Source organism: Seriola lalandi, unplaced genomic scaffold (assembly GCF_002814215.2).
Source record: "Seriola lalandi dorsalis isolate HSWRI2012SDOR001 ecotype SW California unplaced genomic scaffold, Sedor1 jcf7180002054487, whole genome shotgun sequence".
Lineage (NCBI taxonomy): Eukaryota > Metazoa > Chordata > Actinopteri > Carangiformes > Carangidae > Seriola > Seriola lalandi.
The window spans coordinates 655,790-672,771 of record NW_019525040.1 but is presented as its reverse complement, the minus strand read 5'-3'; the positions used below and the strand labels follow the sequence as shown (position 1 = coordinate 672,771).

The window sequence follows — 16,982 nt, the reverse complement described above, 5'->3', positions numbered from 1 at the left end:
GTAAAAATCAGCTAAATGCATTCACAGAAATGAAAATAAACATTTAAACGGTTATCAAGCCTAACCAGCATGATTTTTATTTTTTTTTATTATTATTGTGAGTGCCTATGACACAACATTTACCCCTCAACTCAGTCCAAAACTGAGAATGCTGCCGACTGACAGCGATGGGTCACTTCAGATTCGTGGACAGATGATTACTGTAAAACAGAACATCTAAACCTCTAGGTCACTTCACATCAGCAACAAGTGGGAGTCTGACTGAGTGAATGCTTTGCACATCTGAATGGGACAGTACATTAGCCTACACAAAACGGCAGAAACCCTCAAGCTAGCCATTATGCAAGCCCTGCATGAACACCATCTGAATGTGTTAAAGTGAGCAGAGACAGTGCAGCCTATGAGTTTAATTTACGCTACGGGTGCAGGCCACATCGTGGGACATTCATTACCAGATTGGTCCGGATTTGATTTAGACATAACTGCAGTTTGCTTCTGCTACCAAGCGTTGCTGGGTGCTGGTGTGGGTGCAGGGCTCATGCGAGACTACGAGGTGTCTTCTCCCTAAAGGGAAGGGTTCGAACAAAGTTCAGAGCAGATTTAAGTTATGGAGGGCAAACAGTGAGTACAGCACTGAGCTGGGCACAGTTACTTTAGACTATGCATAGAAGCTCGTAGCAGGCTGGAGACAGGCTCACTGTTGGGTGTCTGTCTGTATCAGGTAGAGGACATTGAGAGGAAGTCAACCACTTCTGAGCCACTTATGAGCTCAATCACTCCCTAACTGTAACCACTTAGTTGTAGTTAGTCCATAGACTTGACATTGCACTCCTATGACGTTGTCAGACTCATGAGGGGCAGGAAAAAAAAGATCAACATCAGTGTAGCAGAACCAGCCAACCATCATATCATCAAAACCAGGTGCCTACATTACCTACAATGCAACACAACTGCCAACAGTTCAGAGCGCGATTTTGGGCATGTCATGCTTGTACCACCTAATACAGCCTTGAGGCTTTAGCTTCAAGCAGAGATCAGGACGGGGCTCGCTTCTTTCTAACCTCACACCCCAAACGTTTTATTTTTTTTATTTTCACACTTGTTGTAGTCATCCAATTCAAGCAACACTGTAACATCACTTCAAGCAATTTTATCAGATTTCATGCAGCTCCCTCTGGAAGCAGTAGTACACCCTGAGACCTGTAAACACACTTTGATGTGTAAAATCAGTGGAGCTGCCCTTCACCCAAACCTTGACCACAGGCAGATTAGAAAATGCTCATATCATCTTTGTAATGGTGATAGGTCATTTTGCGGGGCACTGACTGAAGATTTTGTCATTTAGGAAACTGTTGGAAGCCAGTTTAAAAAGGTACCAACATACTTGAATGGATTTTGTTTGATTTGTTTTGCAATCCCTACAACTTTCCAATCTGATGGCATGACTTTGCTCCACACATGAAAGCATTTCTTCAGTTTCAGTTTTTCTTCTTCAAACGGTTCAACAAACAATACAACACAGTGCAGCCATCAAACAAAAAGACTGCATCGGTGTGCTGCCATGTGATTTACCGTACTACAGTACTACTGTGAGGAAAGCTTATACTACTCTGGAAAGTTAGCACAATATTCCATCAACACAACTGCCAGGTAAACCGTTGAAACTTGCTGTTCTCATCACAAAGTAATCTATGAGGAATGTTCGAAAGTTGAGCCAGGAGCAACTGTTTTGCCAACATGCTGTTCTCGGCCGCCCCTGCTGTGCCAGTGCAGCGGTTTCACGCAGTGATGTTGTCTGTTAGAACAAGAAGCCGTTTCCATATGGAGAGATAAATAGATAATTACACATGGTGACTCACAGCCAGAGCCCCTCCACTGGGTCTGTATGCATAAGATTTCTGCTTCTCAGCGCGCTCTAATTTGCATGTGCCTGTTCGTACTCAGCAGTTTTGCAGGGATCCCTCACCAGGGTTACCTACAACCTGTGAGATCTTCCACCATATTTAACTCTTCTTATTAATGTCCCTGGAAACAACTACTCCTTTGTATGTTCTAAGAAAAGCAGCCACGGTATGTTTTTCTTCCATTTTGTGATTGGAACAGAATAATAGGACCTGACGTAGAGAATGTTTACACAGAGGAAGGGCATGCTGGGGCCTTTACGCAACACTGATACTCTACCTGTGTTGCTCAGATTTCTCCTGTTGTTAAGCGTCTGAGATCTTTCTGCTCTGCTTCCTGTCACTCTGTGTTTCCCAGAGCTGAATGAAGTAAATGCCTTGACTCACACACCGATCTCTAATTAACACTCGTGCTATTGAAAATCAATGCTTATTATGACTGGGCATTTATTGTGCAGACGCATATGAGAATGTTTTTAAAGGATGGCATCATTTCACAATGCAATGTCCTTGCTTGAGTAAACAAAAATCATCTCATTTTCACTTGTATTTGTCTACACTGAAGTTACTCTCTATTATTTTATATTTCCATGTAAAATAACATTAATTTACATGAACATTTGTGCATGACATACAGAGGAACACAAAAATAACTCATGTCACCACATCATATATCCTCATTGTTGACACTGAACGTGTCACACTTGTCACATTTCTTCATTTACATAAACATGGCCGGTGTGGTTTATTCCTCACAGCAGTGTAAACACAGAATCCTGAGCATCCTCAGTGACGTTCAGCCAAAGCTGAGATACTCTGGAGATTGAACATGCAGCAGGGGGCAGTTTTTCAGGGTTATAAATTGTATTGGATGAAAGCTTAAAAAGCATAAACAGGTCACAAAGAAGCAAAAACTAAAATTCTTTTTTTCTATCTCTTCTTGTTTTGCTATGTGTGAGTGAAAAGCAGAGGTGATTGATATGAATGTGTGTGAAGGTCATAAACATGAGTCAGTATTTTCTTACTACCCAGTGTTTGGCTTACCTGCCGCTTGTGTGAGTGGTGAAAAAAGCCAAGTTTTTGACTTGTGAATGTGTGTGTGTGTGTGTGTGTGTGTGTGTGTTATTGACATTCATCTCACTCTTCTGTGATTATTTTACTGCTTCCCATGAAATGACTAATGAACTCAGAATAAGACACAATGAAATCCTTAACTGAGTGAGAGTGATGCTTCAGAACATAGTAGATAAAAGCGTTTCCCTTGTGGCTATTGCCATGGAGATTGAACTATGTCAAATAGACATGATGAGCTCATGGCAGAAATCTATGGGAAAGTTGGATGCAGTGACATGAGGCAGTGAAACACTGTTGTAACACATCAAAGGCAGCCATACAAGTCCCTACTTGTGGTCTACAGTGTCATGAATAGGCCTTCACTCCCTGTCTGTCTACTGTCTCACACTCTCTTATTCCCTCACACACTCACAAACACCACTCTTACTTTCCCTTTCCCTTGTCGTTCAGATTATAGCACTCCACAATGATAAGCCGCTCGACTTCCTGGTAATGCCTCTTCATAATTTTCTAATCATTAACTTATGCGCTTAGGGAAAAGTCTGAAGGAGGATACATATACGAAACAGCGCTGTAAGGAGACTGCAAACCCTGGAGAGGAGCTGGAGAGAAGCACCGATCATCCTGAGGTCAGTTCCACTCAGATATAATCCGATTTGAAGACTTGGCAAACACGCTGCCTTTTAAAATTTAAATCAGCCTGCTAAGATCAGTGTTTCAATCTGCCTGAGATCTGCTTTAATCTGATTGTTCTCCCTGTTACAGTGAAATGCAAAAGCGCTGACAATGGGTTTCACAGCATTGCATATACTCTGCCTTGTACCTGCATTTACTTTGACAACACAAGGTATGTGAAACTATTTCAAACTATAGTTCAAACTGGGGGGGGGCTGCAATAATAAGAAAAAAAACCACAAGTAACAATGTGATTATGTTGATAATATAACTGAAAAGAGGCTTTTAGTTCAATTGAACCAAAATCTGTGTCTTTCTCTACAGAGTTGGTGGGACTGAGTGTGAGTCCCAGGGTTACTGCAGATTGTGGCAAAAGGGTTACTCTGCCGTGCAAAGTGTCCTCAACTCAAAACGGACTATCAATCAAACATTTAGAGTGGTCCACCACCCAAACGTCTTTATGCGCTGTGAACAGTGAGGGACAGATTACACACAACAGAAGTCTATTTAGTGACTTCCATTGTGAGTATGAAGAAGGACAATTGTCCCTCATCTTTCAAAAAGCGCAGCCACTGAAGTACCTGTGCAAACTTCGATCCAACAAGGGGATCCATTCTAAATATACAACTGTGGAGTTACAAGGTGAGAGTTCACATCCGTTCTTATTTTAACAAACAGTATTATGTCTTAACAACAGCTGTAAAAGAGCTTCACTGAATGTACAAAATAGAAAAAGACTGGTTTAGTTTCCCTTTGGCTAAGTTTCCGCCATTGCAGTGGAGGCAGGACCACACTGATTCTTCCCTTAAAGGTGTCCTGCTGAGTTGACTAGTAAACAAACAAAAATTATGTTCGTTTACATTAAGTGTTACTTTCCAAAACAAACTGTGATCAGTAGAATAGGGTGAAACCACTGGACTGTGTATAGCGTCCTTGTGTGTACTCATGACAAACAAAACAGGGACACACTCATAAAAAACTGCTCTACAGTAAAAGTTGTAATACCACTGTGCAAAAAGCAAAATTCAAATTGTCATTCATATTTTTACTTATGTTGAAGTACAGAGTTATTAACAGGAAAATAAGCCTCTCATTACACAGAATGGTCATAGTGTCATATTATCACATTTAATATTAGATTATTTTTACCACTGACACAGCTAATCGTCTGAGAAACATTTGCTACCATTTTCTAACAAGACAATCTTATTATTAGCTTATTATTACTTTTGGCTTTATCACTGGGAATAAATTTCATGTTAATGTTTTACACATCGGAGGTTGTAAGAACAACCTTTGAGTTTTCAGATTGTAAAAATAAAAAATCCATCTGTGTTTAACATCCTCCAGCATAAAATCGTTTTTATCTAGTTCTTTAGATCAACAGGAAGACCACTTCCATGGACTATTCTTCAGCCACAAAAACCTGCTGAGCAGCGGAAACAATTTGATCAGGCTTAATAATTCATTATTCACAACTAATGGCTTATTAGAAAATGAGAAATCTACAAGTCCTTTTTAAAATGACATACTCACTTTGGTGGTCAGGGTTAGTGTAGATAAAGAAAGATTACAATTGTACATTAAAGAAACCCTTTATTAATGATATTTTTTAACGCAGACCTGGTGGATTTTGTGTATAAAATCTTAATATGAGAAAACGAGCCACCATGTTAATAAATTGATTTGATTTGAATGCAGCTCTTTCGCAGAAGTTATGTGGTTGAGCTAGCCAATTAGAGGATCTCTCCTTATGAGTTAAATTCTCTAAATGCTCCAAAGCCATTAAGACAAAGCAAGTTATGGTGACGGAGGATGAACAGCAGCAAAACTGATTTTTTTTTTTACAACTTGTGCAAAACAAAAGTTTTGAATGTGTTTTGCTAATCCACAAAGCATTAATAAATGATCTATTATCCACTGATAAAGACACAAGTCCAAACTTACATAGACTACCTTATAAAAATGATGTTTAATGTGACAGCTGATTGAGCCAATATGTGCTAATATCTATGTTTATACACTGTTGGGGAGTGTTATCTATTTAAAAATAGATTTACATGTTAAATGAAAGCCTGTCCCTAATATCAAGTGCCCCTAATGTTTTGTACATCAAATGTAATCAAAACCCTGGTTTTCCCCTCAGAGTGTGGTCAGATCACCGAGGCTGTTTTGACAAGTAAGGGTCCTGCTTGCACCTTCAACGATGTGTACCCAGACGGTGACGTGCACTGGTTTCACGGCTCTCACAATCTCTCGGCTGGGTATACGGAGACCTCCACGGCTAAAAGTGTGGATGAAGGGGGTCGTCTAATTATCCAAAGTTACCTGAAGGAGGGGAAAAGTTCAGATGTGCCCTACAATTGCTCCTTGAGGAGCAGCAAATCTGGTAGATACATTGCGAGTGCTTTGGTTGAGATACCTGAAGACCTGCTCTGGTGTGGAAAATCTGGATCTACTTACTCACCTGCCAGTGGAGTCAGGTCACAGGAAACTATGGGGACACTTTTGTATATTTCAGTCTTACTGGCTGTCACGCTGAAATAATGAATTTGCTGAATTAAATCCACATCATGGGGTGTGATAAAATATCAAGGTGAAGGGATGCTTAACACTGATTAAGAACAATGAGTAAAATTTAGGTACTGAGATTTATGTATTCTTTTGAAACCCAGGGCAAAGCACTCTCAGTTAAGTAAGTCATCTTGCGTGGTCCAAAGGTGAATTATTCTTCCTTTTAGCACTTGGCTGAAGTGAACAAGGAAATTACAGACTGCTGAGAGGTGATAACGAGGGAGTCGATAATCATTACACTGTGTAAAATACCTTTGTTGTTTTGTTTCGATGGAGGGTCACAGATGAGGGAGCAGAGCACATCGGTTTCATTACACTCTTTCAGAAAACAACAAAGACACACATAGAAACACACACACACACACACACACTTTCATACAACTGCAAACACTCAGGGAGTTCTTTTGGCTCCTGGTTGCATTTAGTCTTGAGCTACACACATTCTGGCCTCGGATTATTTTCAGGGGTGTATATTTATTTCTGAAAGAGTGCGATGAAAATATCAGCTGACAGGTGTGTCCACCATGTGTCTACAGCACAGCTGTCTAAGTGTGTGTGACCGTGAGCACCATGAAAATAACATCTTGAACACAATACAGGCTTGAAAAGATGGGCTCTGCTGCAAATTCCCTTCAGAACCAGTGAAGTTTTTGTGTGAGAAATATCAGAAAGCTGAGCACAGGAAACCTCAGTCATGCAACGACTCTAGTGTTTGTGGTTGGATGCTGCCCTCTGGTGAACTAGTTGAGATCAGTGAAACATGAGGCTGTGGTTGCCGTACACCTTAAGGGAGGGCATTGGTTTGTTGTGCTCACCGAATGCAAAGATGATATTTAAAAGCAACAACAGTCGACAGTTTTCACAGGGACTACTTTTCTCTAGAAAGTAGTTCAAATGAAACCTGTCCACAGTGAGGTGGATTATCCAGTGACACGTAGTGAAAAAAAAAATCAAGCCAGTGCATAGAGAGGTTAGTTATCAGAAATCTGCAAAACTTTATATTTTGTTCCTTTTAATCTGAAATCTGACCAGGAGTCAGTGTCCTTGGTACAGCAGACACAAGTAAGAAGGGAGCTACAGATCATTTCACCTGCTTTGCATCTTCAACTTGCCCGTCTGTCTCTCACTTCTCAAGTCTTTGCAGCTGTAGCTCGAAGCTAGAGGACAAACTCAGCTCCAAGGCTAAAACTCTGCCTGTTTTTAACAGCTCAGTGCACCCTCTTTGGACATCTGAGAGCCTTTTCAAGTCAGAAAGACTCTCTGCTAATGGTGTCACTAAATCGGCGCTACACAGGGACAGGTTGAGCTTTTAGCAGGACGTTGCTGCGGCTGAGAGCCCGCTGGGTAAATGAAAACAGGGTCACCTTGACTATTCAACGCGCACACACACGCACACGCACACGCACACGCACACGCACACGCACACGCACACACACACACACACACAAACACACAAACACACAAACACAGAGTTAAATATTTGTGTTGTGGAATAATGATGTTTCAAATGTGCCGTTTAGAGAAATATTGCTTTTGGCTTTTTTTTTCTAAATATCACTCCTGACAAAATGAAATACACTCCACTTATTCCTCTTTGGCAGTGCAAAATTAAAGCTATTTAAATAAATGGCCATAAATTACAATAATAAATCACAATGATTTGTTTTAAATGGTGCTGTTTGCTTATCTATTGCATTATGATACAATGTGAACACTGCTTGTTTTTGTGTGTACAGTCTTTTTCCCTGTTGAATGTAAAAAAGTTTTTTATTTTTTTAAACAAGAAATTTCAATCAATAAGTCGTGGCTTTGCTGAAAATTGCTCATCTTCAGAAGATTTAACAGCTTTTTTGTTTGCTATTGTTTCTATATTTGGGATTTTCATTTTCACTGATGTTGATGTTTACAACAAAATCCTATAACAATTGCTGGAGGTTTTCAGATAATAAAGAAATTAGTCAATAGAAAATGATTTGCTGGTTGTTTTCTCTACGACAATAACAGACTGGAGGCAATAGTTTAATCATGTATATGAATGTATGGTGCATTCAAAAGGAGGCAGCATGCTCAAACAGCTTTATTACATGAAATAAAAGATTAAATTTGAGTTATGAAAGTGTGGCTTTCCCATATTTCTGTAACGTCTGTCTAAATCAAAAAAGATCTATAGCAACAAAATAGATAGATAACTGAAGGAAATGTTTGCAAACAAACTGCAGACAAAATTTAAATCAGTGTTTTAGATTTAAATTCAAGCTTTTCAGATGTGACTGAAAGATATTTTCTGAATCCAAATCTCATTACTTGATCATAGATGCAACATGGATGTAATTTAAGAGATTTTAAACTAGACCGTAATGTCAAAATGAGGCTGTACCTCTCTAGCTGAACTTGAAAGTTCATTCTTGAATTTGTGAACATAAGAAAAACAATCTCACCATCAGTTAAGTTCAATTTGGTAGTTGTTCTTGAGCTTGCTGTGATATCACATGCTCTTTGTGCAAATGGAGTTTGCGAAACTGCAGGTGATCAAAGATGAAAGGCATTTTAGCATCTGCAACTCCACCACAAAACAAAACTCCATCTGCAGATGAAGATCATGTGATATGATCAAAAGCTCCACTACAGCTACTGAATGGACCTTGGGATGAGATTGTTTGGTCAACTGCACTTTCAGTTTGGAGCCAAAATATTCCAGCTAAGTCATATTTTTTTAACCAGAGCATCTTGGTTTCCAGGTATTACTATGATAACAACAAACTGCATGAATCTCTCTATATACTTGCAACATCTACTTCAAACCACAAGAGGGACCAAGTTCCACACTTAACACTCATCCCTTCAGACAAATAACGATTCCAAGCTGCATATTGATGCTTAGCTGCAGGGTTCAAAAGGGCCAAGTCACTGATGACTGAACCCAGACAACCTTTTCACTGTGCAACAAACGCTTTGCTTCATTATGAATAAATACATGATGACTGTTAGTTTACAGACTGTCAATAATATATTATTTATAATAAAGCATATGGCCAGACTCTGAGAAGAAAAATATAAGATAATGGCGTTATTTATAAATACATTTCTCTGTGGAAACATGTTTTCCAATGGATTTCTTGTTATCTTTACACAGTTATGGGGGGATGAAGTCCAGTTGCTGTTGTAAGTGACCAAGATGATTTTCTCTGTTACCTCAGGAAACATGGGCCTTGTTTCTACGAGTGGCCCTGCTGCTTTGTTACATCATCTCTCTCTGTTTGAAGTTTGTTTCTCCTGCGAGCACCTCATCTGGGCAAAGTACACAGTGGGGGGTGTTCGGTCTATTCACCGCAAGGTGTGTGTGTGGTGTGTGTGTGTGTGTGTGTGTGTGTGAGTGAGTGTATACAGGGGTTTCAGGTCAAGTTTCCATGGTAACTGAGAGGTATCTCACTGTGTGCCCCTGGCTTCATCTGTGTGTGTGTGTGTGTGTGTGTGTGTGTGTGTGTCTGGCCAATTATCCCAGTGAGCTGTTATCTCTTCTCAGAGAGGTTTACATTAGCACCCTGACAGCATGGTGGTCATTGGTCAGGTGAGCGGCCACAGCTGGTTATATCATATACAAGAGCAGAGGGTGGGGGGAGGTGAACAGATCGAAAGAGGCAAGATAAGAAAATGACTGACCAACTAACAGCGAGTCAGGATGGAGAGATGGATCAGAGAGTCGGAGAGGACAGAGGAATGGGGGGATGGAAAGAGGAGATAAAAGCCAGATTTTGTCAACAAACAGCAGAGATTTATGTGAAGCACTGATAGCCTCTTACCTAACATTGCAGTAAATGGGAGTTGGCCTGGGATTAATTGCCCCAAGAGCCGGTGTACACAGGGATCAGTTTTGTTGGTGACAGTTGTCACAGTCACAGTGTCTGACTTCTGTGTGTTTTCTGTCTCCATTTACCCATTTTAGGTTATGCACATTCTGCTCAAACACACTCTATGCATATTTTAGAAAATGCAACAATGTGTTTTAAAACTACAATATTGGTTCACAGCCTGTAGCACTGTATGTTTTCATGATTCATTTACTTGAGTAAAAGCAGCAATATGACCAAATACCAACAAAATGTACTTAAAGAATCGATAATGAAAGCACTCATACTACCAAATGGCCACTGTTTTATATGATTTACAGATTATGATATATGACTACATGAGTAGCAATTTGACTTATATTTTAATGGTGCATCAAATGACAATGTGAAAACAATGTGACTATGTGAAAGAGGTCACATTAGTGATGTCAGAGAATTATTGCCCTAATCTGTAGCTCCCCTCGGCCCTATGGAGCTTTATAGTCAGTTTCAGATCATTGTTCAACTTTCAACTCTTTTTAATGAAAAAGCTCTAAAAATCCATTATGCAGCACCTGCTCAGCACCAAAAACCAGACACACACAGTGAGAAACTAGCTGGCGATTACTGACTGGCTAGTGGAGCACTTAGCTGCTAAAGAGCCAGATATTTCCCTCAGGAGTTGGTGGAGACCAAAAACAGAGCTAAAAGAGAGTGAATATTGAACCAGGAGCACGACTGTAAATGAATGATAATGTCCCTCTGTAACTTCTGGATGTGTAAATAAGCAACAGTCTGATGACAATGTTAAACAACTTAAATGAACTTAAGTGTTGATGACATGTCATGACATGTTCCCAACTTGTTTTTGCTGCCTCTAAGTGGCCAAAAACATTTCATATTGCAGGTCTAAGTAAAAACAGCAATGACACATCATAAAAATATTTTATATCTAATAAGTATACAATATTTTATCTTATTTAAAATGTCTTGCATTTACAATGTACTTAGTGAAAATAGAGAAGTATTAGAAACAAGATGTGCTTAGATTATCAGAGATGAACATACTCATGCAGTGGCTCCTTTCAGTGTTATTTTATTCATGAATCATTATTATTGACGCATTAATACATAAGCAGTATTTTAACATTCTAGTAGGTGGAGCTAATTTTTCATTCCTTTACTGTTGGGAATTTTAATTTGTAATCATGAATCACATCACATCACAGCCATGAAATAAATGTACAGTAATAAGTGCAACAATATTTCTGTCTGAAAAGTAGTGCAGCAGAAGTAACAAGTAGCAAACAATGAAAATCCTCAAGTAAATGGTACAAAGGTGCATTACCCAGGCAAATGTACTTAGTTCCTTATTGCCACTGAAAACAGCAACATACATTTTATAACCTGATTCTCCCAAACTGCTCCAGTTTACATAGTATGCTGCTTGTAGATCACAGCAAAACATAAAGCAGTGGTCGCTCGAACACTGAATGCACTATAACGTCAGTGTACAGTCTGTAAATATGTCAGGCGACAGCACAGGAGGTTTAATTAAACACTTCATCCCTTGCCACACCATGAACATTATATAGCAGATCAGAGAGCATCAGTGACTCAAACATTTTCCACGCTGCCAACATTGACTTCATTTTAACGTCTTGTAAGATATTTTTCACAAGGTTGTCAATAGAACAACCTAATCCATTTTCTGTACATTAATCACTGATTCAGACTTCTGAAAGGCTGTTTTATAGAGAGCAATACATGAATAGCCCAATGGAAACACTGAGTCGTGCCTCAGTTGCTTTCACGTCCACACTAACAGGATGTGGTCTCTTGAAATGTTGATATGAGAAATAGAAGTGTTGAAAGTAATGAATAAAAATAAGCATCTATCCTGCTGTTCTGTGAATGGAAGATGAACCTGTTCGCCTTCAGACACCACTTTCAGAAAACCTGTCAACAAACAGTGTGAAGTCCTCCGAGTGCCATCATAAGATACCAAAATATTACAACTATAGTGCTGCGATGCAGAATGCACACTCTGTTTAAGTCTTACTTCCAGGTCTGACAGCTAAGATGAAATATGGGGTGTCACTTTTCCCACTTGCTTTTTGACAGACTAAGCCTAAAAGTTGTTGAAAAGTGTCCTTATTTGATCTCTCTAAAAAAAAAAAATGTTTTTTTCCACCTCTCCAATGTAGATACAAGTAAGGACGGCATATGGCACCTAAGTCATTCCATGGCCAGGGCCTAGAGCCCATACGTGACGGTACACTGTCATGCCCATGTTCCTCCCCCATGTAAGCTTTGCAGAATGCTTTACAGTGAAAGAAGTGACTGAAAGCGAAAAATAAAAGGATCTCAAATTGGCGACAGCACACAGGTGAGCCATGACACCACAGATTGCTGAGGTTCATAAGGATTATGTGCCCCTTTACATTATATATTTAACCCTGAGGCTTTGTTCTTACAAAGATATTGCAGATCAAACTGGTGCATTCATACAGCTCACAGATAGCAGCCAGGCATGTTTGTGTAGCGCGCGCTATCTTTGGTTGCCCTGGGAGACCACACGCTATAATCCTCACCTGTCAAATCATACTCTCAAGCTTTTCACAAAATCCATGTGACAAATACACTCTAAGTGTATAAAACCAAGTACATTAGCAATTTAGAATAATAACTGTAAGGTTGCAGTAGTAGTGTAAAAACAGTTTGCCTTTATACATTCACAAGATTTCTTGAATTTAAGTTATAGACCCTTTTGACAGAATTTTTTTATATTTTCACCACAGGCCTATTTTAGAATCCAGTAGTTCAAGGGTTTAGAAAATGAGGAAAGAGCTGTTTGACGGTAAGATAAAGTGGTTAAAATATTCAAAACATAGTGTGTACTTAAACTGATGATGGCTTTTTTTCATGGGCATTTTTTTGAAAAGTGGCTTAAATACATTTTTGCAGCTGGCCCCGTCGACAGCAGCACATCGCTCAGCTTCTGTGCGGACACTCCCAGCTACTTCTCTCAACTGACAGCAGGCCAATCCAAATGTACTGCACTGACTATGTGCTTTGACCCATGGCAGAAACCGGTTATATCTGGTTGGTAATCTGCTAATCTTGTTTGTAACAACCAGTCAAGCAGATCTTTCTCATGGTGGTCATTTAAAATACTAATTAAAGACAATTTAATGCATCCAAATTGTCCTAGTACATCTGTCTGCAGGTAGTATACCATAAAAATACTTAAACAGAACATAGAACACTTCAATCAGAAAACACACAAACTAATATGAATGCAGAAACTTAAATTAAAGAAATTTAATAAAGTCTTTGGCATTGACCCCGTTGAATAAAGAGATGTATAGGGATAGAGCCCTGTGAAATGCAGCCAACCTCGACAATGGTGGCGGCGGGGTGGTGGAGGGTTGAAGCTGCGAGTGGCACAGACCGCAAAGACAGCTCAGCTTTTAGAATGCATCCTGAATTTTTTGAGATTACTTAGTGATAAAATGACTGATGCTTTTGCTACTCTTACATGTTTGTTGACAAATCTGCCAGTTGGGCCAAACCAATTTGCATAATGAGATCACAATGCAGAGATAAAAAAAAAAAAAAAGTATGCTTATTAAAATGTAAATGCAAATGTCAGTGGATCAAATGTCATTATCCAGATAATTTATCCACATAAAGATCACAGGTATAGAAGAGAGAAATCAATTAAGGTCAGTCGATACAAACTCACACTGTCCTCAGATACGTTTGTGGTGCTTTTAATTTTGGATCTTTGGATCAGAGACATTGTTAATGTGCTTTTCCTGCTGTGGCAGATTCCTGAAACAGGTCTGCTTCTAGGATTTGGAAGTTGTTATTTCATGTTCCTATACCACATCAGAGTTTACGCCCTGCTACTGCACTTCACATCTAAAACTGCCCCAAAAAATGAGTTTACATGTAATTAACCTTCAAAAAGCAGTGAGTCTTCACACTACAGTAGCAGCAGGGCTTTTGTGACAGAGGCACAAATACTCAGAATGACTGAAACATTAAAGGAGTCTTGGTGATGTGGGTCACAGCTCCTTTTATGTAATTGTGTAATTACGTCTTACGTCTTGAATCTTTTTTTCAGATTCAGTCAGACTGATTAGATTAATATTTTTGTTGCAGATATTTAAAAAAAAAAACATTTGAGTAAAGCAGAGTAATTGTGTCTTTTAAAAAAAGAGAGAGTGCTATTTCCTGTCTCACAGCTGATCAAATCAAGCCTGTCTGTCACCCTATTATTACTGTATGGGCTGATGGAGCATCAGTCATTTTTCACTCAAAACTGCATTTTGCTTGTTGTTACTTCACCTGAATGTTTGGCCTTCACTGTGCAAAATGGCGTATGTGCAAAGTGTGACACATGAAGGCTGTTTTCACATTCATCTGTTGAAGGGCTCACCTGAAATCTGATTTTAAGACATTTACATATGAGCAGGATTTTGTGAATATGTTTGGGAGCCAGCTGTGGTCTAATGTGCAACTTACTATACATATGCAAAACCAACAGGTTAGTCCTCCTCCTCCTTTACCTGTTTTCTCTTGTAAAATTGAAAAAAAAAAAAAAAGTTTGAATAAGTGTCATCTATGTGTTTTGTCAACATTTGTTTTTGAGAAAGAAATGGGCTCACTGTTGCCCCTTGTGACTGTTGGGGTAAAAAACATCCACTTCAGCTGCAGTTCTCACCAACCATCAAGCATCAGCGACACTCCGGTCTCTGGGGTCAGTAATGAGTCTGTTAAGGTTTCACACATCCCCGTGAGGCTAAGAAGACACTGCACTACAAAAACTTACTTGTGTTTTCAAACTGTATTTTTCAGTTTTGCAGTGTGGTAATGTGCAGTGCACAGCTGCTTCTTGGGGAGCTCCCATACAGTGGATAACAACAAGGTTAAGGTATGGTTGTACAGGTTTAGGCTTGGTTAGATTTAAAATAATAATAACTGTCAACAAGTCCTCCAAAGCTGAACAATCATACAGGTTGTTTTTTCAACCCTCTTATACGACCCATGTCTCCTGAAATAGCGTCTCTACAGCAGCAGGCATACCGGACCTTGGTTGTCATGTTTACATCAATAAACACATGGACTGTACCAACAGCGGCATACCTACCTTCATCGACATGGTTACTATAATAACGGTCATGGCTTGATTAGGTTTAGGAAAAGATCATGATTTTTGAAGACAGATGTTGACTCTAAGTGAGCATTGTTTCCAATCAAGGCCTATTGTCAAGAAGACGTACCGCTGTTCAGTCAGCCTTTGAGAGGGGGTAGGATTGACCTCTTGTTCAGGAAGTATTGATTGTTGCTGTATCCTTGTTTATATAACTGCATCCTGAAAGAAAACAAGTAGAAGAATAGAGGGGAGGCTGTTTGACCAGCAGTGAGTCCAAGGACAGGGATAGAGGGTAAAGAAAATGGAAATTAAAATCGCTGTAGGGAGCATTACCTATTGTTAAAAACTCCAGGTTTGTGGTACAAAATTGACTCCAAATCTATAACATGAAGCCCTGCTGGCATCTTGTTTGCATGGGCCCCGTGATTCTGTCCTCCACTGGGGCTTTTACTCACATCATCAAAGCAAAGCTGGTCCATTTTTAGATCAAAGCCCAAGTTAAGTGGCAATTTTGAGAGACTGTCTAGATAATGTTGTGCCCAACACATTTCATTAGTTCATACGAACCAATTATTAGTCACAAAATTGATTGTGCGTCCTCCACTTTACTCTCATATGGAACAGGTCTCTGTATTTCCAGGATCCCACCTATGAAATATGCATAGCTTATTGATCCATTCTGAATAATACGGAATCAATTCTTTCTGTGTAATTGCATAATAATAAATAGCCAGTGTCCAAGTCTGAGGAGGTGAACTGTAAGAACAGACTGAACCAGACTTAAATCAACCCCCTTTTGAATCTTATATGGATCAATACAGCTTCATCTACTGTACTTGTTACATAACACGCCACCTCTGGAGGACTGCAATCCCCTCCAGCTCTCGTATGAATGGGTCATTGATTATTTCACATCAAAAAGTCATCTCTCTCTCTTGGCCATGTATATCACTTTCCCATTCATCATACCATTCAGGTCCTGGGAGAAGGGGAAGAATTGATGGTCATTTGTGCTCATTCACAGTGTTTCCCGTCAATCTTTAGGTCACTCTACCATCCACTCTCTGGATTAGCGTAGGGGTCAGTGCACTGGAGGCAAAACTGGTGTCTGATAGACACGGTTCATTGTGCACGGAAAATTCGGCCCAGATGGTTCTCATTACTGGGAGATCCCAACAGTGTTACATTATGTTTCCTGCCACTGTTTGTGTGTCTGTGTAGTTATGTTTTTATGTTACACCTGGCAACCCTGACCACCAAACTGGCAAATCCCACTCCGCATCTTCAATTATTCTAGTAATTGCTTGAAAGCTTGGCGAGCCTGCCTAAAGCGTTTTTTGGACTAATAAGGAGACTGCCATATCCATTATATCTGAGTGCTATTTAGTTGTATTTCCAAGTACAACATAAGACAGAGGGCGTAGGAGGAAGGAGAAGTCGACATGTTTGGTCAGTGGGTCTAATGTGATTTCCAATTATGGTGGAAAAAAGGACAATTGGAGTGTCCTCTTTGAAGAGTAGGGAATCTTAAGTGGAGGTGGCTCACTCTTCAAAGGGGATCCATCCTCTGAAGATGACAGAGCCCCATTGAAAAGCCATTCTGAAATGATGCTATATTTAACAATATAGAAAAAAAATATATCCTCGAGACTTACTGTGATCAAACTTTATTTTCAGTTCTCAACAGCTGGTAGATGATTCATTCTTAGAGTTCAGAAACTAGTATGGGGAAGTCATTTATAAAAGTCAAAAGCAGGCAGTGTGAAT

The 16,982-nt window shown here is 39.6% G+C and overlaps 1 protein-coding gene across 1 annotated transcript; it reads left to right on the top strand.

The window, feature by feature from the left end:
- Positions 1-3,358: 3,358 nt before the first annotated feature.
- On the top strand, positions 3,359-8,340 carry LOC111659737 (uncharacterized). The gene is made up of 4 exons (XM_023412752.2): positions 3,359-3,604; positions 3,741-3,822; positions 3,975-4,292; positions 5,797-8,340. The coding sequence occupies exons 2-4, from the start codon at positions 3,762-3,764 to the stop codon at positions 6,195-6,197; spliced, it is 780 nt and encodes a 259-aa protein (XP_023268520.1). The 5' UTR covers positions 3,359-3,604; positions 3,741-3,761; the 3' UTR covers positions 6,198-8,340.
- Positions 8,341-16,982: the final 8,642 nt, after the last annotated feature.